At 35.1% G+C, this 27,512-nt stretch overlaps 1 protein-coding gene across 1 annotated transcript; it reads right to left on the bottom strand.

The window, feature by feature from the left end:
- Window positions 1-785: 785 nt before the first annotated feature.
- On the bottom strand, window positions 786-27,121 carry LOC123549706 (ubiquitin-conjugating enzyme E2 Q2-like). The gene is made up of 9 exons (XM_045338020.2): window positions 26,850-27,121; window positions 20,423-20,545; window positions 14,411-14,562; window positions 11,014-11,090; window positions 10,430-10,506; window positions 9,831-9,911; window positions 9,139-9,232; window positions 7,359-7,435; window positions 786-6,477 (listed from the first exon to the last, which is right to left on the bottom strand). The coding sequence occupies exons 1-9, from the start codon at window positions 27,018-27,020 to the stop codon at window positions 6,337-6,339; spliced, it is 993 nt and encodes a 330-aa protein (XP_045193955.2). The 5' UTR covers window positions 27,021-27,121; the 3' UTR covers window positions 786-6,336.
- Window positions 27,122-27,512: the final 391 nt, after the last annotated feature.

Raw genomic sequence — 27,512 nt, 5'->3', positions numbered from 1 at the left:
ACTTGACCTAGATATCATCAAGGTGAACATTCTGACCAATTTTCATGAAGATCCATTCAAGGGTATGGCCTCTAGAGAGGTCACAAGGTTTTTCTATTTCAAGACCTACTGACCTAGTTTTTGATCGCAGTTGACCCAGTTTCAAACTTGACCTAGATATCATCAAGATAAACATTCAGACCAACTTTCATACAGATCCCATGAAAAATATGGCCTTTAGAGAGGTCACAACGTTTTTTCATTATTTGACCTACTGACCTACTTTTTGAAGGCACGTGACCCACTTTCGAACTTGACTTAGATATCATCAAGGTGAACATTCTGACCAATTTTTATGAATATCCATTCACAAGTATGGCCTCTAGAGAGGTCACAAGGTTTTTCTATTTTTAGACCTACTGACCTAGTTTTTGACCGCAAATGACCCTGTTCGAATTTGACCTAGATATCATCAAGATGAACATTCAGACCAACTTTCATGAAGATCCATTGAAAAATATGGCCTTTAGAGAGGTCACAAGGTTTTTCTATTTTTAGACCTACTGACCTAGTTTTTGACGGCACATGACCCACTTTCAAATTTGACCTAGATATCATCAAGATGAACATTCAGACCAACTTTCATACAGATCCCATGGAAAATATGGCCTCTAGTTAGGTCACAAGGTTTCTCTATTATTTGACCTACTGACCTAGTTTTTGATGGCACGTGACCCACTTTCGAACTTGACTTAGATATCATCAAGGTGAACATAATGACAAATTTTCATGAAGATTTCATGAAATATATGGCCTCTAGAGAGGTCACAAGGTTTTTCTATTTTTAGACCTACTGACCTAGTTTTTGACCGCACGTGACCCAGTTTCGAACTTGACCTAGATATCATCAGGATGACCATTCAGACCAACTTTCACACAGATCCCATGAAAATTATGGCCTTTAGAGAGGTCACAAGGTTTTTCTATTATTTGACCTACTGACCTAGTTTTTGATGGCACGTGACCCAGTTTCGAACTTGACCTAGATATCATCAAGGTGAACGTTCTGACCAACTTTCATGAAGATCTTGTGAAATATATGGCCTCTAGAAAGGTCACAAGGTTTTTCTATTTTTAGACCTACTGACCTAGTTTTTGATGGCACGTGACCCAGTTTCGAACTTGACCTAGATATCATCAAGGTGAACGTTCTGACCAATTTTCATGAAGATCTTGTGAAATATATGGCCTCTAGAAAGGTCACAAGGTTTTTCTATTTTTAGACCTACTGACCTAGTTTTTGACCGCACGTGACCCAGTTTCGAACTTGACCTAGAAATCATCAAGATGAACATTCAGACCAACTTTCATACAGATCCCATGAAAAATATGGCCTTTAGAGAGGTCACAAGGTTTTTCTATTATTTGACCTACTGACCTAGTTTTTGAAGGCACGTGACCCAGTTTCGAACTTAACCTAGATATCATCAAGGTGAACGTTCTGACCAACTTTCATGAAGATCTTTTGAAATATATGGCCTCTAGAGAGGTCACAAGGTTTTTCTATTTTTAGACCTACTGACCTAGTTTTTGACCGCACGTGACCCAGTTTCGAACTTGACCTAGATATCATCAAGATGAACATTCTGACCAATTTTCATGAAGATCCATTGAAAATTATGGCCTCTAGAGAGGTCACAAGGTTTTTCTATTTTTAGACCTACTGACCTAGTTTTTGACGGCACGTGACCCAGTTTCGAACTTGACCTAGATATCATCAAGATGAACATTCTGACCAACTTTCATAAAGATCCCATGAAAAATGTGACCTCTAGAGTGGTCACGAGCAAAAGTTTACGGACGGACGCACGGACGACGGACGACGGACACCGCGCGATCACAAAAGCTCACCTTGTCACTTTGTGACAGGTGAGCTAAAAATACAGTCTCTATCACATACACAAGGTTTTTCTTTGATTTGACCTAGTGACCTACTTTTTGACCCCAGATGACCCATATTCAAACTTGACCTAGACTTCATCAATGCAATCATTCTGACCAAATTTCATGAAGATCGATTGAAAAATACAACCTCTATCGCATACACAAGGTTTTTCTTTGATTTTACCTAGTGACCTACTTTTTGATCCCAGATGACCCATTTTCGAACTTGGCCTAGATTTCATCAAGGTTATCATTCTGACCAAAATTCATGAGGATCAATTGAAAAATACAGCCTCTATTGCATACACAAGGTTTTTCTTTGATTTGACCCAGTGACTTAGTTTTTGACCCCAGATGATACGTTTTTAAACTTGGCCTAGATTTTATCAAGGTAATCAGTCTGACCAAAATTCATGAAGATCAATTGAAAAATACAGCCTCTATCGCATACACAAGGTTTTTCTTTGATTTGACCTAGTGACCTAGTTTTTGATTCCAGATGACCCATTTTCAAACTTGGCCTAGATTTTATCAAGGTTATCATTCTGACCAAAATTCATGAAGATCAATTCAAAAATACAGCCTCTATCGCATACACAAGGTTTTTCTTTGATTTGACCTAGTGACCTAGTTTTTGACCCCAGATGACCCATTTTCGAATCTGGCCTAGATTTCATCAAGGTAATCATTCTGACAAAATTTCATGAAGATCAGTTGAAAAATACAGCCTCTAACGCATACACAAGCTAAATGTTGACAGACGACAGACGCCGGACATCGAGCGGTCACAAAAACTCACCTGAGCTAAAAAATGTTGATGGATATACCATGATGCACGAGGGACCATCCACCTATACTAACAGCTCACCCTGAACAAAAAAAGTTCACAACGTACCAGAGGTCAAAGAGTTTGATATAGTTACACAGTACTACATGCATATGTAGTCAATCGGTATCCATACATGGTACTACACACACATATAGTAAATCAGTATATTTACACATGCATATAGTAAATCAGTATGTACAGTACTACATGTTTTATATAATAAATCAATATATGTATTCAGTACTACATGCACATTTAGTAAATACATACAAAGTACTATATGCACAGGTTGTAAGTCAACATATGAACATATTAAAGATACTTATAAATATCTGCTCTGATAAATTAATAAAGCAGCTTTGACACAAGTAAAATTTCAAGTTCTGAAACAGCAAAAGAAGGATTTACAAATGTATATCTGATATGTATGTTTAAGGTAGTACAGCAAATATGAAACAAATATTACTATGTAGAATTTCATCATACCATATTTTTTTCATAGCATCATTTTATCCATAGGAAATTCAGCCAATAAAAAAAGATTGGGTCACTTGCTTGTTTTTTTTGTTTCTTTTTGTTAGACTGACTTGAAAATACTGGGCCATCTGTCAACATTCACAATGGGCTGAATAAACAAAAAAATCACATCTCTGAACACATTTTCCCCATAAAGAAAGAGTCCTTTAATGTAGATTTTAATGGAACTTTTCACTGTTGTAGATTTCTTTACGTTCAACCATATGGCCAAATAAAATGTAGGGCTTTGTGTGCTTAATTTTTCAGATTTGTCTAATATCAATTAGAATCCTTTTATTGTTGCACAGTTGATGTCATTATTTTGAATTGTTTCACATCAAAACCTATATATCTTATGTCAAAATCAACCTCAAAAAAGACAGTAGTTTGACTGGATACCACCTAATACATTAGATTAAACAGATACCCCGGCGACATCCGGATTTATGCTACCCCTATAACGGATACCAGGTATTTCCCAATAAATGACTTCCAGTAAATCAAAGAATCTGATGCAGAACTACCTTAAATCATGTTAACATTGCTATGTTCAAACTTCTCACATGAAAGGCACTTATTAAAACATATAATAAAACTCCTGCCAGTACATGTACCTATGCCTGCTCTATTATATATTAAAACAGTTAAATATTACAGTTAAATACAATAGACATAGACTAATACAACAGAAGAAGATTTTTTTTAATAACAGACAACCTATTTTTCAATTAAGACACTGACATTTTACACGTATTTTCAGAAATATTGCTTACAAACATTTGCATATCTAAGGAGTTCAGAAATTGTTGACATTAAAATCAAAGTTCAGCAACCAACAAATAGAAACTGTTCAAGCCTTGGTTTGAATTACCTCCCTTTCATTCATTTGTCTTTGTGCAGTGCAGCAAAAGGAGACCTACAAAACCCACTGGTAAGAATTTTTCTCTAATTAGACTTACACTTGAAAAAACTCCTAAAAATTCTGCAGACATTTTTTTTCCCCACAAAAGTCATACAAATATTAGTTGTGTCATGGTTTTAAAATTTTGGCATTTTTCTTTTTGAAACCTCGATGGATTTCTAACCTGTCTTTGATTTGTACAAAATATAACACAAGAAATGCAGTAATGCCATTGAACCAGGTTTTCAAAGTTACTGGAAACCGTTTTTCTATTAAGTACCTGTAACACCGACCTACACCCGAGTAACCATATTACTACAATCACAACCTTCAGTAAAAGTGGCCTACACACCAAGTTTGAGGACAACAGGTCTATAAAAACTAAAAATACTGAGTGGAAACCATTTTCTACTTTAAGTAACAATGATCTTGTTCTTGACCTGAATTACTCCAAATATCCCAACCTTTGTCTTTGATATAAGGTCATCTTCACACCAAGTTTGCTGACAGTAGGTGAGATAAAGATAGTGAGTGAAAAAACATTATTTTTTTATATTTTGAGTAACAGTAATAGAAACTGGAAACCACCTTTTATATGATCACGGTGATTTTTTTCCTATCTTCTGTGTGTCCTTGATCTTGACCTTATGGCATCTAAATTACTCTTTTTAGTACAGAAAAATGTAAGGCCAAGACCTGGATCTGAACTGCTACCAGTCTGTTCAACATTAAAAAATGTACAACTGACCAATGCTTAGCCCACTGCATCAGGATGGAATTTTCAAACTATGTAGGTTACTTCTGTTTCTCATTCCTAACAGTCATTCAGCAGAAACTATTTTTCTATTTTTAGTGACCTTGACCTTGACCTGAGTGACCCCAAATATATATTTCCAACCTCTGTCTTTGATAAAAGCTATCTATAAACAAAGTTTCCTGACAATAGTTTTACCAAAAACTAAACAAATTGAGCGGAAATAATTTTTCTGTTTTAAGTAACAGTGACCCTAAATTTTTGAGAAAATATGTCAATCCGTATCAAAATTATAAACCGTAACCATGTTTAAAAAAATTAGTAACTGTGACCTTGACCTTTTTATATTACAAAAAAGTGCGGCCAGGACCTTACAATAGGTACAAAAGACCAACGCTTTAGCCCACTACACCACTGTGGAATTTTCTTAGTATGCAGATTAAGTTATGCTGACATTGAACTTGACCTCACTGACCCCATATAAAATCCCAATATTGGATTTCATATAAATTACCTATAGGCCAAGTTTAGTTTCAATACATCAATCCAAACTAAAATTTATGACGGAAACTGTTTTTTTCCCACCGTTTTTAAAAACAGTGACCTTGACCTTGAGTCCACTGAACCTAAATACAATCTCAACCTTGGTCTTACTGTAAGAATCTTACAGGTCAAGTTTATTTCAATACATCAACAAAAACTAAAAGTCACTGAGTAGAAACAATCAGACTGAAGTCACCAGCCAGAATACCTGGCTTTTTTGAAAACTTGGTTCAGAAACGAGTAGGACCAAGGATAAGTAGGTACCGAATCATTAATACTGATGGGAAACTTATTTTCGAGGCTTTCTTGGTTGTGTAAATCCATGAAATGAAAAATCACAGAAAAATAAAATTCACATTTTATTACCTTTTTCCCATTGTTTACATTCAGAAGTTTAAATCCATGAATTCATAAGCCCATGAAAAAAGCTAATTTAGTTTGATGTATTGCCTGTGAAATTAAATGATTTTACAGTACCATCACAATAATCCCTTAAAAAGCCCTTCTGAATTGTTGCATATTTTTTTGGCACTAAATGTTATAAAATACCATCTGTACAGCCCCCCTGGAACATTTTGATAAACATTCATCACTTTCCTTCACCTGTAGAGTTGTTGTGTGATGCATTATGGGGAGGTATTATTGTATACAGCCAACACTTTGATCTACATATCAGTTCTGTGTGCAGAGAGAAGTGAATGCAGTTTTAGCAGAAGGAAATACTGGGTGAAAATACCTAGCATATCAATTGTGGTTCACAACAGATTGCAAGAATTCACAGAAAACTTAACTTTTCATTTACAATAGACTTATCACTGTTTCACTATAGCTTATATCAGTCAAACAATCTTTGTTGAAAAACTTAATTATCTATTTGTTCCAGCCATATCTGTTCACCATTCTATTGAAGGCATCTCTTGCCTCCGCCTCACCATACTCTCTGTCTGGATTCGAGTCTAGACGAGTGTTTGGGTCACTCATAATTTCAGATCGTATTTGAACAAGGATACTCTGAAATACACAACCCCGAAAATCAAGTATTAATTCATAAATTTAAATCAATACATCAGCTGTAACTATAATATTTATGTATCACGTCATTTAAGTGACTTACAGGCATTCAGTTAACCTACCCAGTGTTTTGGATCCTATACATGTTCTTATTTATTTGTAACAATTAAGTGACAACTCCTCTGCATGAAATCAAACGGACAATGAATGACTTCACACATATTAACTTCTGTCTGATCAGTCTAGAGAACATCTGCCTTGTTTGGTATTAAAGCTTGTTCAAAAATCTGCAGTGGAGGATATAAGGGCTTAGTGTATTTTCATGTTGAATGATTTTCTAGTCACACTAAAATTACAGGGAAATTTCTTTTAATTACTTTATTCATAACCCACCCTTTACAAATTCTTGCTTTGGTAGAAAAAATTTTTGGATCTTTTTTGAAACATGTAAACCTGTTGCTAGTGGACAAAAAGGGAATCAGCACTTAAGACAACAGATTTAATGAAAATAATCTGTTTTTCACATAACAGATAAGTCAAACCCATAATATGTTAAAATCTTATATTAATTAAATGATGTATCTGAAACTAAGCATAAACACTTTTTTTATATAAAATGCATGTTGCAATCTGACAGATAAATCAAACGATGATTATTGTAACTAACTGTAAAAGTAATGAATTGACTACCCGGTACATTGACGGATAATGCAATATACAGAAAAGTGCAAATCTGCAAGATTAACACCAATCATTGGAACATGCTGAGCACTGGTGCAACCACTCTAGTTTTGTGCAATCAGGTTTGCCTTATCAGGTCACAAACAGATTAATTCCCTTACTGCTTCATTCTACTATCAATGCAAAATTGTTTAGTATACCTCTATGTCATTCGTTGGTGTCCATCCTGATTTTGTTAACATCTCCATACATATACTGCCACCTATAGTCACATGACCTGGAAAAATATCAGTAAACAGACTTTGTTACCTTAGCCAGTGTATTATCAACAAGAGCTGTCGTAGGACACCAACGCTCGACTATTAAACAGCCTTGTCAATTGAATGAATATTAAAGTTCAAAAAGGGGCATTATTTTATAAATAGCAATACAGGGTTAAGAAACCTGTAAAATGCATATCAGCGTATGAAAATAGACAATTGTGGGAAATTTCAATTCATTCCCATTAGCAGGTACTGAGATACCAGCTTACATACAAAACCTTAACCTAAAGTTTCTACATCCTAAAAGGGGCATCATTTTGTACAAATGCAAAGTAGAGTTATGGATTGTGTGCAATGCATGTCAGATCATCCCAGTGAACAAGTATGTGATGTTTCAATCCATTCCCAACAGTGGGTACTGAGATACCAGCTTACATACAAAAACTTAACCAAAAACTGCTTAGTCCAAAAAGGGGCATAATTTTGTAAAAGTGAAAAGTAGAGTTATGGAACCTGTACAATGCATGTCAGATCATCACAGTGAACAAGTGTGTGAATTTCAATCCATTCCTGTAAGTAGATACTGACTCACTAAGATACCAGCTTACATATAAAATCTGAACCAAAAATTTCTAAGTCAAAAAAGGGCCATAATTTTGTAAAAAAGCAAAATAGAGTGATGGAACCTAAGCAATGTAAGTCAGTTGATCACAGTGAATAAATACAGTAAAATTCCTACTTACGACCACGCCGAAATTACGACCGCACCGCTAATACGACCGATTTTGCAAAGAACGAAATATTTCCTACTTAGAACCAATGGTCGTTTGTCTGAAAATGCGACCAGACCTCTAATCCACTAATGCGACCACCAATTTCAGAACTGTTTGATTTTTTCACACTTAATTAATCACCGCAATTATGACCACTCAATTTTTTCTGTATGTTACCGCGAACCGCCGTGGGAATTAACACGTGCGACATCGTGTTAACACGTTAAGCGTGTATATTGTGTATTTATCCGTTAATTGCTAACAAGTCTTAAAACGTTATCAAAGCAACGTATCAAACTGTTTGATTGTCTGAAATTGTAATTTAAAGATGTTTGGTGTTTTACATCGCTATTTTAACATATAAAATTGTTGAAATAATTAAATTGTCTGTAATTAGAGGAATGCCTGCTGATCGAATTGACTGGATTAAAACGGATTTAATTAGATCTAAACGGTGTTTGTTTGTTATTATTAATGTAAATACGTTTTTGGATTTCAGCGAAGAATGAAGTTTGAAAAGGTTTGATAGTGTTGTAATTGTCTTTAATTGAACAAAATTCAAATCATTATCAGTTAAGTGCGTCCTTAATTAATACACAGTTTGATCCAATGTGTTATTATCTGCCAGACCTTCCCCGTATAGCCTTGTCCACTAATCAGACCAGACCGCTAATAAGACCAGTTTTACAAAGAACCATGGGTGGTCTTAATAGCGGAATTCTACTGTATGTGAAGTTTCAATCCATTCCCGCAAGTGGATACTGAGATACCAGCTTACATACAAAAAACGGGAGGCGGATGCATGGGTGAATCCAATAGCTCTACCTATTCTTTGAATAGTCAGCTAAAAAGTCAAAAGTTACAAAATGTAAAATAACAGATCTGCACTCATAAAATTTGCTACAGATATCATTACAAAATTAGTACTCATTAAAATTACGTACCTGTAAGAAATTTAAATCTTGGTCGTGTTACTCTTACAAATGGAGGTGCCATGGGATATTCACCTGGAAACTGCATCTCTAAATACACCACTGGCTGTAACCATAGCAACAATTTCATTGAAAATAAACATTCATAAAATACAGCAAAAATTTACAAAAGTTAATACTCATTATAGCTTATACACCTTAGACTTTGTAAAGGTGACATGGTAGGCACTCATTTTTGCAGCATAATTTAATACATGCATACATTTCATGCCTAGCCTAAAATTATGGTCACCAATGGATAATCTGCAGTAATACAGCAAAACACCAACCACTTAAAGACTCAAGGGGATGAGCAAAGTGCTTGTGACATCAGGGTTTTCGACCGATCCAAACATAAAAAATATATGGTAATTGACTGGAGCCCATACAAATTGCTAATGTAAGCCTGGGTACTCGAGTCATCAATGCTCCAGTGAGAGCTACTTCACTGTACAAAATATTATTTAGTATCTTCAAAAGAAAATAGTCCAGTCCAGCTGATCTGATGATACAAACTACAAGACTTAGTGCTAGTTTCTCTTTGGCTGCAGAGTCTAGACTCACTTGATACACACTTGTTTTTATGATAAAACTAAAATAAATTAATAATTGCTAAATTAGTCTGTATAATAAATGATGTTGTCTTAATGAATGAAAAATATCACCTCTCTTTTATGTTTTTCTGCCCAGTTTCTGATATCTTTTCCTAATGTTGTGTCTGCTGGAAACCCTGTTAATTTCACATCCTGAAACATTCACAACCAACTAGCATAATCAAATAATAAATTAGGATCTGGCAGCATGAAAACTGATACAATGTAATATATCTCAACTTTCACTTTAATTTTTAAAGTTCTTTTACCTTTTTTCTTTGTTTTTGTTGGGTTAAGAGTCACAGTGACACAATTTATGTCATATGGCATCTTGTCTAGCATTGTTTTAGGCATGGGCAGGCACATCGGTAAGCCTTTGATAGCCTTTGATAAGCCAGACAGACTACTTTTTCTCATGAAAAATTCTACACCATAAGCAAGGTTTTGAACCCAAATAAGTGTGGGGCAAATAATTTGAGATCAGCAATTTTAACCATTTTTGTCCATTGAGGTTCTGTTTCTAACTTTATTCTCCTTTCTAAAGCAGTAAAAGGTGGCACTATTAACTTTAGTTTCTGCATGGGCTGGTAACAGGGTAAGGACAGTTTGCCAGCAAAAGCTTGTTAACAAATACATTCATCTGACTCTAAATGACAAAATTAATGTATTACCCAAATGAATAGATTATCTCCCCTGGGAGTTCCCTCTATTCCAAATTTGTGAGCTTCTTTCTTCATATTCCTCAAATCTGTAAAATGAAAATATATTTTTACCATTTTCTGTGCATATGAAACAGTTAAACTGATACTGTTAAGATACTATTGATATTTGGAATAGTATGAAATCAGTTATTTTTCATACTTTTTACACTTCTTTACACAATCAACTAAATAAAACAGAAATAGGTCACTTTATCATATTCAACTTGCCCTAATTATCGCTGTGTATATGAATACAATGTCTTGCATTTTTGTTACATTACTGCTTATGTAACACAATGTACATGTATAAGTGAATGACAGAGGTCAAATGTAACCCAATAGTCTGACAATTTACCTCCTACTGCACTGCATTTGCTACCTACATAGTCAATGATGCTATTTCATCTTAACATGTGTACAAGAAATATTTAGGATTACTTAATTTCTTTGTTCTGAAAAAAGTTTTTTGTCTTTCCTGCAAAAAATTAATGCATAAGATCGTTAACGCCAGCTGACAACACTGTATGATTAAGTTTAAACAATAAGTACACTACCTTTAACAAGTCTCTGGAATGCGGCAGGATTGGTCTTACCACCAAAAAATCTCTCGTCTTCCTCGTCAGACTCATCTCTATAAAGATATAAACTATTTCTGTAATACACTTATACTTATGTTCAATCAGAAGCCAAGAACTGGCTACAAACCAGCACTGGCTCTGGCACCAGCACCAACCAGCACTGGCTCTGGCACCGGCACCAACCAGCACTGGCTCTGGCACCGGCACCAACCAGCACTGGCTCTGGCACCGGTACCACAGAGTATACAAGCTAGACGCAGGAACATGCTACACATACCAAAACAAAACTTGCCCAGTCTTAACAGTCAAATTCTCTGAAGAAGTTCACAAAACAACTCATGTTGTCAATGCTGAACGAAACTGGTCAGGGAAGATGTCCAGGCAAGAAAAGATGGTGGTGATACAGTAAAAATTTACACATCTGATTGTCCAATTTTTACTAGCTGATATAACATATATCCCAACATATATTTGCAAAATTTGCAAACATAGCCATGTCACAAACTTAACCCAATATACAGCAAGATTCTAATATGCAAAGTTTTGAAATTTCATTCCTGAATAAAACCTTTATTAAGACAACAGAAATATTTCTGAATGGTAAAGTTGAGATTAATCTTTCAAGTTAGATAGGGTGTACACATTCTATGTTCTTACAGACTGCACATTTTGAATGAAACAAGACGATTGTGGGTGAGTTTACTTCCCAAAAATCAAATAACAACTTTCACTTTCAGGATGCACGGAAAAATCCATAACATAGATTTCAGAAAGATTTCCTGAACATAAATTTCCAAGCTATCGGGTTATCTAACAATGCTTTAAAAGGTTACTGTGAAATCATTAATATTCGTGGGGGACTAATTTTCACGGATTTCGTGGTTGAGTCAAGCCACCAAATTTAATCCCAATGAACAAGTAAAATTCCCATTCATTTTATGTTCAAAAGATGAAATCCATGAATTCATATCCCCACGAAATTGCCGTTTTGACTAAAACCACGAAATTTCATGCCCATGAAATTAAATGATTTTACAGTATATAATTATATAAATATTATTCAAAACAGTATCACCTAAAATCTTTAGCTTACATTTGTAGCTTTAGCGTATGGTCTTAACTTCGAGCTAGCACATTCCATGCCTTCTTAAATGTTATGGTGAATGTGTGTGCAGTTACTTCAATATGCAAATATATGATCATTAAAGTATTCTGGATTGATATAGAAAGATCACCTTATACCTTTGACCTCTATATGTAACCTTGACCTTTGAACTAAAGATCTGAGAACAATGCATTTAAACAACAGCTGTCTGATGACAGCGTGCTTGACTATTCGAAGAATTGATTGAAGAATGGGGTCGAAATATTTCCACGGATATTCAGACTAAAGAAATAAATAGATTAGACAAACAATGTTCCTGTATTACTTTGATTTCGATAAGTCTTGCACTAAATGGCAATATATGAGGCAATTTCAAAGTCCAAAAAGGGCCATAATTCAGTCAAAATAGTTATGTACTCTTGCCTACAGATGGAAACATAATGATAAACAAGTGTTCAAAGTTTCAAAGCCATATGTCAAATAGTTTTGACAAAACATGGACTTGTATGAAAACAGAACCAATTTCAAAGTCCAAAAAGGGCCATAATTCAGCCAAAATAGACGACAGAGTTATTTCATCTTTCCTACAGATAGAGACTATTATACTAAACAAGTGATAAAAGTTTCAAAGCCATATGTCAAACACTTTACAAAAAAAATGAACTGGTACGAAAAACTTAACCATAATTTCTAAGTCAAAAGGGGCCATAATTCAGCCAAAATCCTTGATGGAGTTATATACTCTTGCCTATAACTGGCCATGGTGATGGTAAACAAGTGTTGAAAGTTTCAAAGCTTTATCTTAAAAGACTTTGTCAAAATATGAACTGGTACGAAAAACTTAACCATGATTTCTAAGTCAAAAGGGGCCATAATTCAGCCAAAATCCTTGATGGAGTTATGTGCTCTTGCCTATAACTGGCCATGATGATGGTTAACAAGTGTTGAAAGTTTCAAAGCTTTATCTCAAAAGACTTTGTCAAAATGTGGACTGGTACGAAAAACTTAACCAAGGTGTGACGCCGACGCCGTGGTGAGTAGGATAGCTCTACTTATTCTTCGAATAGTTGAGCTAAAAAGTTATAGACATGGCATATTCACCTAAAACCTTTGACCTGTTAATGTGACCTTCAACTTTGAGGTAGGTATTTTATGTTGTGTCTAAAGTAACACTATCAGGTTCTATGGTGACTTTTACACTATAAAAGAGTTGTCCAACCAACATCAGTGAGAAGCATGTGATTTAAAGTCAGCTACCTTAGCTACTCCAACAAGAAGGCTCCTTCAGCTAGGCAGTCTTGAGCAAGAAACATTTTTTGCATAATTATCATTATCATTATTATTATCATTATTATACATGTGTAATACCATATTTATATGGTGAATGTTTTACCAAGTAATTCAATAATCTGTTCATCTGTAGTGACATTATTGGGACAATTTTAATTTATATTGACCAGCTTGAGAAACATACTTAAATATAAAATAAAGAATGCTTTGAACTTAAAACTATATAAATGCATCAATATATACACTAAAATTCAATGTGATGGTCAGTTTTTTTTTACTGACCAGCTCATGTAATATTTTTAAGTTCTTATCTCAGTGAATTTTCTCAAATGTGACATTCAATTTTGTTGATATGTTTTAATGCTAACAAGCATTTCTCCACACATATGAGCAAAATACAGTAAAAATTTCTTGAAAAATGGAACTCCAACTTTCAGTTATCTGCAGTTACAGCAACAGCATAACAGTCCGTAAGACAGCACGCTCGTCTGAATTAGAGCTTTGCCAGTAAAACTTTACAAAACTTTAACCAAAAAACTCTAAATTAAAAAGGGGCATGACTCTGTCAGAATTCAAATCAGAAGTATGGGGATTGTTTCTCCTGGTGTAGACTTTGATAGTAAATAACTATTTAAGTTTCAATTCAAAAGCTTTGATAGTAACAAAAATATTTGACTTTATCAAAAAGCTTAACCAAAAATTTCTAGGTTAAAAAGGGGCATAACTCTGTCAAAATTCAATAAGAGTTATGGGGACTGTTTCTCCTGGTGTAGACTTTGATAGTAAATAAATATCTTAGATTCAAGTCAATAGCTTTGATAGTAACAGAGATATTTGACTTTATCAAAAACATTAACCAATGATGACGCAAACACCAATGCCGGGGCGAGTGCAATAGCTCTACTTTTTCTTTGAAAAGTCAAGCTAAAAATAGATGTTTGTAAGTGTTGCATTATTTAAACATTTCAGTATACTAACTTTTCTGGTGTTTTGGATTTAACTTCAGTCTGTACTTCTACATCTTGATCATCATTATAATCATAGTAATCATCATCAATATCATCACAATCATCCTCCTCCTCATCATCATCACCTTCCTCATCCTCAGCTGTTTTACGTTTATTAAAAACCTGCAAAGTAGAAATTTATTGACATGTTGCAGCTGAGTAATCGGATATATACCATTTTTCAACTTAAGTCTGTATTTTAACAGCTAGGACATTATTTTTCATCAAAAATAAAATATATTTGTAGAAATTAAAAACCCATCGCAAGAGTTAGATCCCTACCAGAATATTTCTGCAATTACCCACCTTTACTATGAAAATATTGAAGAAAAAGCTGAGTATTCCTTTTGATTTCAAAATTATTAAATTTCAAATTACCTTTCAGCCACACCATGAGAAAACCAACATAGTGCATCTGCGACCAGCATGGATCCAGACCAGCCTGCACATCTGCGCAGTCTGGTCAGGATCCATGCTGTTTGCTTTCAAAGCCTATTGCAATTAGAGAAACCCTTAGCGAACAGCATGGATCCTGACCAGACTGCGCGGATGTGCAGACTGGTCTGGATCCATGCTGGTCGCAAATGCACTATGTTGGTTTTCTCATGGTGCGGCTCATTTGAATTTGATAGAAAACTGGATGTTTCAACAACATGAACTAAAAGGCAAGTTTTAAAACTGTGCAGTTTAAGAATTCATTTATTTTTAATCTATCTTGGTTCCACAGCAAAGACTGACAAGAAGGGGGCGGGGGTGATAATTATTTTACAAAATTGCATTTCTATGTAACTATTTCTATTTAACTATTGATGTAAATCTTTAGCAAATACAAAACATCAGTTTTTATATTCATATAAATCCCTAGACTAAGTTTGCTTATCAATCTAATACTCAGTCAAAAATAACTTTGTTGGGCAACCAGGACATGAAAATCAAACTTTAAAAATATGTGCATAGAAAATCTAACATGTTTTAAGCACTCAAAACACATAAAGCAGTGTAAACAATTGGATGTTAAGTTTTGAACAAATCCATTACCCATTGTGCGAACAACCTTAAAAGGTAAATACACCAGCCCTCTTCTAGAGGTAACATTCTATATCCAAGCTACCATATTAAAACAAACTTTACTGTGTCCTAAAGAATATTAAATGAAATTAAAAGAAAAAGCTAAAAAAATTTCAGATATGTTGAAATTTTTCTAAACTACCAGAAAGACATGTTCACTACTAATTTTAATCTTTCCATTACCCCTTAGCATAGTCCTAATCCATGACTCTATTTACCTCCCCTGACAGTCTTTCCATAAAGTCACAAGCAACAGCTAATATAAATTGGCGTGACGAAGGTACTTCTGTCTTCCAACCATGATTAATAACACAATGATGATTTGATGCAGCAAAGAAAAATATTTGTGAATATCAAATTCACCTTAGTGCATGGTTTTGTGCAACACATGACAAATTATGTCATGGGTGTTTCACAGTCCCCGTAGAAAGTCACCCACTGACCTATATCATCATTTTTTTTTCTGCTACTGATGACATCATATTCTTATTACATCACTATAGGCGCATTTCATGCAGGGTTCTCGGAAACGCCGAAATCGGCGTCCCTGTACGCATAATTGGTCCCGGTATACGCGTGTTTATTGCAGCTTGGGAGTCCCCGGACGCACGTTTCTGCAGTGAGACGCAGTGAAAATTAATTGATTTACATAAATCGCGAATACACAAGGTTTGACTCGGGAGCAAAATATGTGGGCGGAGTTACTCGCTTGTCACCGATAGCCGCGTATAGCCAATCAGCGTTGCCCGTTTCCACTTCACCGCGAGACAGATCAACTTGAATACATGTGATTGTCGGTGTGATTGCATAGGTGACAATTTCTAATTGCTAACGACGGATTACGTAGTGTTCGAAGTAACTTTGATTGTTTTCTCACGTACTAATTACCAATTTTAAAGAACTTTTTAGAATCTTTTTTAAGAAAGTGATAATTAGGCTTAATTATGAATGTCCGAGTAATTTTAAGATGCTGTCGATGCCGGTCTTTATTTTTCTGCAAAATCGCTAATGTTATTTGAGGAAGCATTTATTAATATGTTGATCTTAGGCATACTGTGCATTCTTGTATTTTAGACACGTTAAAATAAAAGTAGTAATTGTTTATATATTTTCTTTTCACTGTATGTTTATATACGTTTCCATTCTGAAATAAAAAGGTTAAGAAAAAATTATCAGGAGCAATTTTTGGGCAACTTGATATTTTCACAAGGGGGATTTTGTCCAACTTGATAACTTGAATGGGGGATTTTGTCCAGGAAGATCAGAAACAGCAGGGATGTGGGGGGAGGGGGTGTTGTCCAGGGGTGATTTTTTCCTACATTAATGTTTGACTACATGTGACCTATTTTATCTTTACCTTTTTAGCACACCTTAACAATATTTATGTGAAGAACTGTGTTTACAAAATGTCTGTCGGCCTACACTTAATTTGACAGTACAATAAAGGCCTGTATTTTGACGAAACGTTTAAGTCTGTCCGTCAGTCTAGTCAGTAGTTGGGACTGCAACTTTTTCAGCTTTGGGAGTCCCAGGACTGCAACTTGAAATTGCTAGTGAGAACCCTGTTTCATGTACCGGTAATGAAAAGCAGTTACTTGGAAGCACAACCTCTGAGGCAACTTCTAAGAGCATTGGCGCAGTTAAATTTATACTTAATATATAGAGACCGTACCATAGCTCTTTGCAGTCTTCGATTTTTCAAAAAAAAAGTGGTTTTTACAAGAGCACCGGTTACGATTGAAAATGTAAACAACTGACTCTATAAATTATTTGAATGAATGAATGAATGATCATCGATCTTAGTCATAATACTGATTGACAGTGAATGCTAATGACTCCGTGTGTTGCAGAAAGGTATTTAGTTTGTAATTGTAATTTCCTATCAATTGATATCCTGTCGAAACTGTTAAAATAATTGCTTATATTAGGACAATGCCCACTGTCATTGCCGTTCACCAGCTGCTAAAAAGGCAAATATATAAGATTCAGTGTAAGTTATATTTCACTGGTACTACCAGTTAGTAACTTCATACTACAAACAAGAGGACAATGATGGTCCTGAATCGCTCACCTCTTCCCACATGATCCAGTTTTGAGTATGACGTCGTTTTTTCTATTATTTGACATAGTGACCTAGTTTTTGAGCTCATGTGACCCAGTTTTGAACTTGACCTAGATATTATCAAGATAAAAATTCTGACCAACATTCATGAAGATCCATTGAAAAATATGGTCTCTAGAGAGGTCACAAGGTTTTTCTATTATTTGACCTATTGACCTAGTTTTTAAGGCACGTGACCCAGTTTCAAACTTGACCTAGATATCATCAAGGTGAACATTCTGACCAATTTTCATGAAGATCCATTCAAGGGTATGGCCTCTAGAGAGGTCACAAGGTTTTTCTATTTCAAGACCTACTGACCTAGTTTTTGATCGCAGTTGACCCAGTTTCAAACTTTACCTAGATATCATCAAGATAAACATTCAGACCAACTTTCATACAGATCCCATGAAAAATACAGCCTCTAGAGAGGTCACAACGTTTTTTCATTATTTGACCTACTGACCTAGTTTTTGAAGGCACGTGACCCACTTTCGAACTTGACCTAGATATCATCAAGATGAACATTCAGACCAACTTCCATACAGATCCCATGGAAAATATGGCCTCTAGAGAGGTCACAAGGTTTTTCTATTATTTGACCTACTGACCTAGTTTTTGAAGGCACGTGACCCACTTTCGAACTTGACTTAGATATCATCAAGGTGAACATTCTGACCAATTTTCATGAAGATTTCATGAAATATATGGCCTCTAGAGAGGTTACAAGGTTTTTCTATTTTTAGACCTACTGACCTAGTTTTTGACCGCAAGTGACCCACTTTCGAACTTGACCTAAATATCATCAAGATGAACACTCAGACCAATTTTCATACAGATCCCATGAAAAATATGGCCTTTAGAGAGGTCACAAGGTCTTTCTATTATTTGACCTATTGACCTAGTGTTTGACGGCACTGGACCCAGTTTCGAACTTGACCTAGATATCATCAAGGTGAACGTTCTGACCAATTTTCATGAAAATCTTGTGAAATATATGGCCTCTAGAAAGGTAACAAGGTTTTTCTATTTTTAGACCTACTGACCTAATTTTTGACCGCACGTGAGCCAGTTTCGAACTTGACCTAGATATCATCAAGATGAACATTCAGACCAACTTTCATACAGATCCCATGAAAAATATGGCCTCTAGAGAGGTCACAAGGTTTTTCTATTATTTGACCTACTGACCTAGTTTTTGATGGCACATGACCCAGTTTCGAAATAGACCTAGATATCATCAAGGTGAACGTTCTGACCAATTTTCATGAAGATCTTGTGAAATATATGGCCTCTAGGAAGATCACAAGGTTTTTCTATTTTTAGACCTACTGACCTAGTTTTTGACCGCACGTGACCCAGTTTCGAACTTGACCTAGATATCATCAAGATGAACATTCAGACCAACTTTCATACAGATCCCATGAAAAATATGGCCTTTAGAGAGGTCACAAGGTTTTTCTATTTTTAGACCTACTGACCTAGTTTTTGATGGCACGGGACCCAGTTTCGAACTTGACCTAGATATGATTAAGGTGAACATTCTGACCAATTTTCATGAAGATCCATTGAAAATTATGGCCTCTAGAGAGGTCACAACGTTTTTCTATTTTTAGACCTACTGACCTTGTTTTTGACGGCACGTGACCCAGTTTCGAACTTGACCTAGATATCATCATGGTGAACATTCTGACCAACTTTCATAAAGATCCCATGAAAAATGTGACCTCTAGAGTGGTCACAAGCAAAAGTTTACGGACGCACGGACGACGGACGACGGACACCGCGCGATAACAAAAGCTCACCTCGTCACTTTGTGACAGGTGAGCTAAAAACACATCAGAGAAATTTGGGCAGTTTTGACCGATTAAAATGTTTGCAGCATAAGATTACATTTTTTCTTTACAGGAAAATTGCCGTTAGGTAACCAAGCGAATACGCCGATAATCCGGAGTCAGCCGATTATGTGTTATTGTCACAAAACTGTTCCAGTTCACGTAATGTAATCGGTGCACTTAAACTGCCTAGCTATAGCTACTGTCGTTACAGGGAAGTGGTAGAGTGTCTGCCTTAGGTGTGAGAGGTCCAGGGTTCGAGTCCCAGTTAGAGCTTAACAATTTTCATTCTGTTACAGCATCTTTTGCTGTTAAAGGACTGTTCCCGTTGCTCTATATTTTTAGCAAACAGTATTATGGATCATTATCTAGAAATCCAGATCACAGTTGAATGTTAAATCAAATGCACCCAAGTAGAAAATATTCGCTACATTATGTCCCTTTGATGTTTCTGCTCTCCAGGTCCAAGAAGAGTTACATTTCCTTGATCACAAAATTTTCTTTTACATGAAAATATTAAATGCTCATAAATCTACACTTCTGGTAAAGATATTGTTAATATATCTATTTTTGAGAAATATATGTACATTTGTCTTTATTTCAAAGCCTTTTCACTTCATACATATGATTTGAAAAACTTAGGTACTATCTCTATAATATAAGAAACTGTTATTTACTGACAACATTAGAATACACAAACAGCCTGTAACACTAGATAGATATATTACCTAAAGCACATTGGAAGGTTTTACTTATTTCTAATATTCTTAAGCTTGCAGTATTTAGCTGGGAATTACTAATGATTATGTTGGTTTTCACACATGGCTAAGTCTGACATAATATCAGACTGGAATGAAATGAAACTGATAATCATGCCACAAGTTTGACTACCTTAAACACACCCTTTAAGTGCCATCCACTTGGCTGTTCTAGTTATCTTAATAATACCAAGTTACAGTAATGAGAAAACAAAATTTACCAGTGGTAGTGCTGAGTTGATTTTATCTAGTATTTCTGGAATGGTTTTCTCTCTCTGAGAGTCACAGTACTCGAGTATAACACCTATATGAGGCTGTAGATTTGAATCATCGCTCCACACCGACTGAAAGAATAATTTTAAGTATAAGGCAGGGTAATTCCTATATTTTCATAAGGAAAATGCCATTCCACCTCTTCTTAAAAGTTTTGTGGGTCCTATGTAAAAAATAAATACAAGTGCTGCATTTATAACAAGAGCTGTCACAGGAGACAGCGTGCTAGACTATTTCGATGCTGGATAGTGAAACTGGGCACATGTGAGGAAGCTGGAGCTGTCACTGAAGTGTTTAATTACTCCAATGTGGATGAAGATATTGAACAAAAGCTTAAGTCTGTGTCAAATGTAACAGTTGATAGAGAAGTGTATCAAAACATTAGATAAGTATACAAGAGATCACAGAGTGATCTTGGCGCCCACCATTGAGCCATTTTTGAATGTTCCAAATTTCAAGACTAGCTCAAAATCAAGGTCAAAGTTCATTTCGGTACACAAAACTGTGCATGTGGTCCATGCATGTGGTCCAAATTTGAAAGCTGTAGCTTGAGAAATGTGAAAATAGGTCACTAGATCAATTTCAAAGTCAAAGTTGATTTCGGTATACAGCTATGCATGTGCTTCAAATTTGAAGGCTGTAGCTTGAGAAATGTGAAAGTAGGTACTAGGTAAAAATCAAGGTCAAAGTTCATTTCTGTACACAAAACTATGCATGTGGTCCAAATTTGAAGGCTGTAGCTTGAGAAATGTGAAAGTAGGTCACTAGGTCAAAATCAAGGTCAAATATTATTTCGGAACACAAAACTATGCATGTGGTCCAAATTTGAAGCCTGTACCTTCAAACGTGTGAAAGTAGGTCACTAGGTCAGTGTCAAGGTCAAAGTTTATTTCGGTTCACAAACCTATGCATGTGGTCCAAATTTGAAGCCTGTACCTTCAAAAATGTGAAAGTAGGTCACTAGGTCAATCTCAATGTCAAGGTCAAAGTTTATTTCGGTACACAAACCTATGCATGTGGTCCAAATTTGAAGCCTGTACCTTCAAAAATGTGAAAGTAGGTCACTAGGTCAATCTCAAGGTCAAATTTCATTTCGGTACACAAAAAAAAATTGTTGAACCAGTCTGATTTTCAGGGGGGACACAACTAAGGTACCAATACATCATTCTGACAAAGTTTGGTCAAAATCCTCCCAGTAGTTTCTGAGGAGATGCGATAACGAGAAATTGTTAATGGAAGGAAGACGGACCACGGTTGCAGAGTGATTTAAATAGCCCACCATCTGATGATGGTGGACTGAAAAGGGACATAATTCATGGAAATTCCTGCAAAAGTAATGCACCATGACATTGTGTAATATCATATAGCTAATAATGTGGAGCAACTATTTAAGTTTTAATTAAATAAGTGAGATAGAACAGAAGTGCATCACAACTCGAACCTGAAATTCTAGTAAAAAGGGGTATAACTCATAGCATTTTGGTGCCAGCATCATGAACATTGTGTCATATGATGTTGGTGACCATGTGGAACCACAGTTTTAAGTTTGAATAAAATCCGTATAGTAACAACAGAAATATAGTGAAAAAGCATCAAAATTAAACTGAAATTCTAAGTAAACAAGAGCTGTCTGATGACAGCGTGCTCGACTTTTCTCAGTGCTTTACTCTGAATTAGAGCTTTGCCAGTAAAAACTTTATAAAACTTTAACCAAAACATTCTAAGTTGAAAAGGGGCATAACTCTGTCAAAATTCAAATCAGAGTTATGGGGATTGTTTCTCCTGGTGAAGACTTTGATAGTAAATAACTACTTTTGTTTTAAGAGTAACAGAGATATTTGACTTTATCAAAACCTTTAACCAAAAGGTCTAAGTTAAAAAGGGGCATAGCTCTGTCAAAATTCTAACCAGAGTTATGGAGATTGTTTCTCCTGGTGTACACTTTGATAGTAAATAAGTATTTCAAGTTTCAAGTCAAAAGCTTTGATAGTAACAGAGATATTTGACTTTATCAAAAATTTTAACCAAAAGATTTTAAGCTAAAACGGGGCATGACTCTGTCAAAATTCAAATCAGAGTTATAGGGATTGTTTCTCCTGGTGTAGACTTTGATAGTAAATAAGTATTTTAAGTTTCAAGTCAAAAGCTTTGATAGTACCAGAGATATTTGACTTTATCAAAAACTTTAACCAACTGCGACGGTAACGCCGGGGCAAGTGCAATAGCTCTACTTTTTCTTCGAAAAGTCGCGCTAAAAAGGGACATAAGTCACTAAATATTTGTGCCAGAATTATGGACCTTGTGTCATATGATGAGGACGACAATGTGGAAGAACTATTTTAAGTTTGGATCAAATTTATTAAGTAATAACACAGATAAAGCAAAGGTGCATCAACATTAACCTGAAATTCTAAGTAAAAAGACCCTCTGTCATATGATGTGGGTGATGACGTGGAACAATTATTTTAAGTCTGAATCAAATCCATTCAGTAATAACAGAGATAGAGTGAAAGTGCACCAAAACTTTAACCTGAAATTCTAAGTAAAAAGGGGGCATAATTTATGAAAAATTTGTGCCAGAGTTACATGTATGGCCCTTGTGTCATATGATGTGGGTGATGATGTGGGACAACTACTTTAAATTTGAATCAAATCCATATAGTAATAACTGAGATAAAGTGAAAGTGCACCAAAATTTTAACCTGAAATTCTAAGTTGAAAAAGGGGGGATAATTCATGAAATATTGATGTGAGAGTTATGGCCCTTATGCAGGGTGTCCGCTGCCTATCGTATTTGGAGCCAGTGGCTCAAACTTTGACAAAAGTGGCTCAAAAAAATCTCAAGTGGCGAAACATTATGGCTCCATATATATTTTCATTTTTTTCCCACAGTGCGTTATTGTGTATTTGATCCGGAAGCGTGGATCCCGTTTCGAGCGTCTGAGTTATTCTCCTGCGTAGAAAAAAATGACAGCAAGTAATCAGCTGATGTGGTGACGCATATTTTGACAGGTGTGTATATTGCATATTGTTGTGACACGCGCGTGCGAGTTAATTGGAAGAGAGTGGGGGAGACAGATGCGATCAATTATTAAAGAAATCACGTTTTCAATGGAAATGTTTGAAGTATCTGCTACTGTTTATTTTTTAATTGATCCAATTATCGATGACCCAACCAATTTTATTGATCAAAAAGCGGCGACCCATTTGTTTTAAATGGCTGTTTTCCACGCTGTTTTCCCGACGATTTTTTGGTTCTTTTTACGAGATTAACTTAATCAGATAATATTTACGGTAACTGCGATAATTATCCAACATTTTTAATTAATTTTAAACTTTTCTTTCAATTGCCGCCGTATTTTGTGGGTCAAAAAGAAGGTGAGTAAAACTGTTTTTAATTATAATTTTGAGTCAATAACTGAAATTTTTCTGAGATTGCCTTTAAAAGCCATGCAAAATTTTGGTAGGTATTCAGATTCTTTGCAATCATGGATTCTAATACTCCTCATAAGAAATGCTCTTTAGACGAGTGTCATATGCACGAGTCTAAAATTGCTAGGGTTTCAAAAGTTCAGAATTCTCCGAACAGAAAGTTTAATGAATCTTGGAGAGCAGCTGGGAGGTTACCTTTTCTGGAGAGATGGTAAGGTAAACTGCCTGCATGTATATGACTGAAAAGTGAAGCCCCTGTCTCCACTGCAGAGTGCGAGCGGGGGGTTCAGTAGGCAAAATCTGATCAAGACTTGCCTAAGAAACTCTTTGGCAATGTCTACTTTGGACAACTTGATGCGGATTTCTATCCATGGTCCCCCTTTCGAGGAGTTTGTCGAGGAGTTTGATTTTGGGGCAGCATTCTCCAAGTGGAAGTCTGCCAAGTCTAGGAGGATCTGGCAAAAATTATTTGTTTTGCTGAAGTGAATAAGAACAAACTGTATATGTTAGAAAGAAAGTGTACTTACAGTGTAAATGGACATTAGATAACATTGAGATATGATGTACATGACATTGTGCTGTTAATAATCATGTTGTGCTGTTAATAATGATGATGATGATAATAATGAGACGTTGAATAACTTAGAACTTAGAAATGAAAGTTGATATATGATGAATATGACATTGTGTTGTTAATAAGCATACTAACTTGATATTGTACCATCATTGATAGAAAGACTTAAAATTGTTATTTATTTATTTGTTATAAGAAAATATAAAACACAAAAGATATGACATTAAATAGATAGTAAATGTAACAAGTGTTATGTTGTTTATTTTATATACAGTAAACCTCGTTTATAAGGAACAGCTTGGGACCTCTAAAATTTGTTCCTTATAACCGAGGTTCCTTATATGCATATAGCGAACTAGTTAACACAATTTGTATAGCGAACACTATTTGACTGACGTTTGAAAAGGGCAGTATGTGTTCACACTTCGGGCCGACCATAAATCTGTGTGTGAGAAAGTTGCGAGTCTAGTACTGGTCCTTTTCTGGAGAGATGGTAAGGTAAACTGCCTGCATGTATATGACTGAAAAGTGTCTTTAAACCTAAATTAAGCCAAAATATACGTCGGTAAGAATGACCGTAGTTTTTGTTTATTTTTTGTCGGTTATTTCTATCTATTTTTTTTCAGAGAGCGCTACATTATGACTATAAAATATGTCACAGTTATGCCCCTTACCTTACTCTCCTGCATGTTAAGTGAATAGGCATCAATACTAATATAAAATAAATGTTCAATTTCTATTTTGCAGACACTAGACAATGGCGCCTTACATAAGGATTTGAGTGTAAATTATACCTATAATTTTGCTATTTTCTATTTTAGCACCTGCTATAATTTTTACAACTGGAAATTAGGTAAACTGGACTGTTTGCCATTGTTAATCACGCTAATTAGCACATTTATTAGGATATTTCCATCGTGGCGAAACTAGACTAATAATGACCAATATTATAATCCCAAGTCTGCTATCGTGCAGTATTTGATAAATGTTAATTAATGATGATATTACATATTTTCTTTTTATTGTATTCGTGAATTAACAAACTAAAGATCATAGAAATGAAATCATTTGTTTTTATTCAAGTGCGTGAAAGTGCAGAGATTACTCAAACGTCATCAGCGATTCTCCTGTTTATTTCCGATTTTCGATAATTTTTATTCTTTATGTCTGTTTGCTATAACCGAGGGGTTTTCCACTGAATTACATACTTTGGGACTGGAAAAAGTGTTCCTTATAACCAAGTGTTCCTTATAACCGAGTTCCCTATAACCGAGGAATTTTACATTGAATAAAGAAGGAATTAGATCGGGGAATTGAAAACTGTTCCTTATAACCGAGTGTTCCTTATAGCCGAGTTCCTTATAAGTGATGTTTACTGGATTGGCTCCAAAGTGGCTCCAAAATTTTGAAAGTGGCTAAACTGGTGGCTCCAACTTTTAAAATTCCAGCAGTCACTCTGCTTATGCCAGGTGATGTGGGCGATGATGAGGAATAACTATTTTAAGTCTATTTAAAGCAATTCCATCAAGTAATTACAGAGATAAGGAGAAAAAAGAGAAAGTGCATAAAAACTTTAACCAAGGCGGGGACGTGGAAAGACGCCGACGCCGACGTGAGTAGGACAGCTCTCCATATACTTTGTAAGGTCGAGCTAAAAACAATTCTGTAATCATACATTTTTCATGGCTTCGGACTACAATTTCATGAGAATATATTTGATTAATCAGCTTTGCAGCTCAGTATACAGAGGTTTGGAATGGTAATGAAAGGCTCCCTAGGTTGGAGTTCAGGTCTGGTCATGCTGGTAATAGATGAAATCTGGCACCCATGGAAACAATACTTACTTAGTTTTATTACACTCAAAGTTAACTGTGTATCTAAGCACTCATAGAAATTCAAGGTTTGATTTTGATTTTAATCTAGGAGTTTGAACCTCTATTCATACAGATCTAGTTTTGATTTGTCTACAGACTGAAAATATTTCACCTTTGACCAGGAATCAAACCTGGGATCTCTTACACGTCAAACGGCAGCATGTCAATACATGCGATCAGCTGTTTAGACGGCATAGAAGATATGACTACAGCTACTGTTGCCAGTAAAGAATTCCAAGTAAGCACAGTCTTTGGGAAGAAACTGTACTTATATAACAAATAAATATCAGTGATGTATGGCTATTTGCTGACAAATGACATCATGTTTTCACCCAGAAATTTCATATAGAATTGTGAAAGTAATGGAATGCCACATTTTTGTGGAAACAACATAAATAAACACTTTCATGCAATTTATTTGGGCTACAATTTCCCAGGACTGTGTTTTATAATCAAATAAGTAGCACCTATTAAAAATATTGATATATTTCTCACCCATGACCCATCTTCATTCTCTGGACAGGTAACAATAAATGAAGTTGTTTCATCATTTATAGAAGAAATTGTGAAAATCAAATCACTATCTTTTCTTTGTACATCCAACGATTTGTAATCACTTTGATGCTCATCGAGCCACTGTTTTGCGGCTTCTTCAAGTCTTTCCATATCTGTGCAATTTGACCTAAAATAAATTAGTATAAACTACGACAAATGGTAGGAAGTTCTGTTTGGAAATTTACTTTCAGTTTTGTTAGCGTTTAATCTAAGTCTATTTACAATACATTGATTATTCTTATAGGATACTGAACCAAATTTTAAAAAGAGATATGCTTTGAAATTTAAAGAAGTTTTTATTTTTCTATAGACTTAAAGTTTCGATACAATAAAGCTTTACGTGTAACAATATAGCGGTAATTTTGAAGGTAATATTATACATACTAGTATTGCATCTAGATAAGTGATAGATTGCGTTTAGATTTTAGCAGATTTATACCGCTTAAGCTATTAATAATATATATATTTCTAATTGTTTTATCTATAAAAACATCGGAAGTGTGTCAATTTTCATCAAATGCAAGCACAAAACTGTTCGGAGAATTTGTTAGAAAGATGAAAATAATTATTACATGTTTAATGAGTATAGTCAGTGATGTAAGC

Source organism: Mercenaria mercenaria, chromosome 6 (genome assembly GCF_021730395.1).
Source record: "Mercenaria mercenaria strain notata chromosome 6, MADL_Memer_1, whole genome shotgun sequence".
NCBI lineage: Eukaryota > Metazoa > Mollusca > Bivalvia > Venerida > Veneridae > Mercenaria > Mercenaria mercenaria.
The sequence above is the reverse complement of the archived record's forward strand: the minus strand, read 5'-3'. Positions and strand labels throughout refer to the sequence as shown.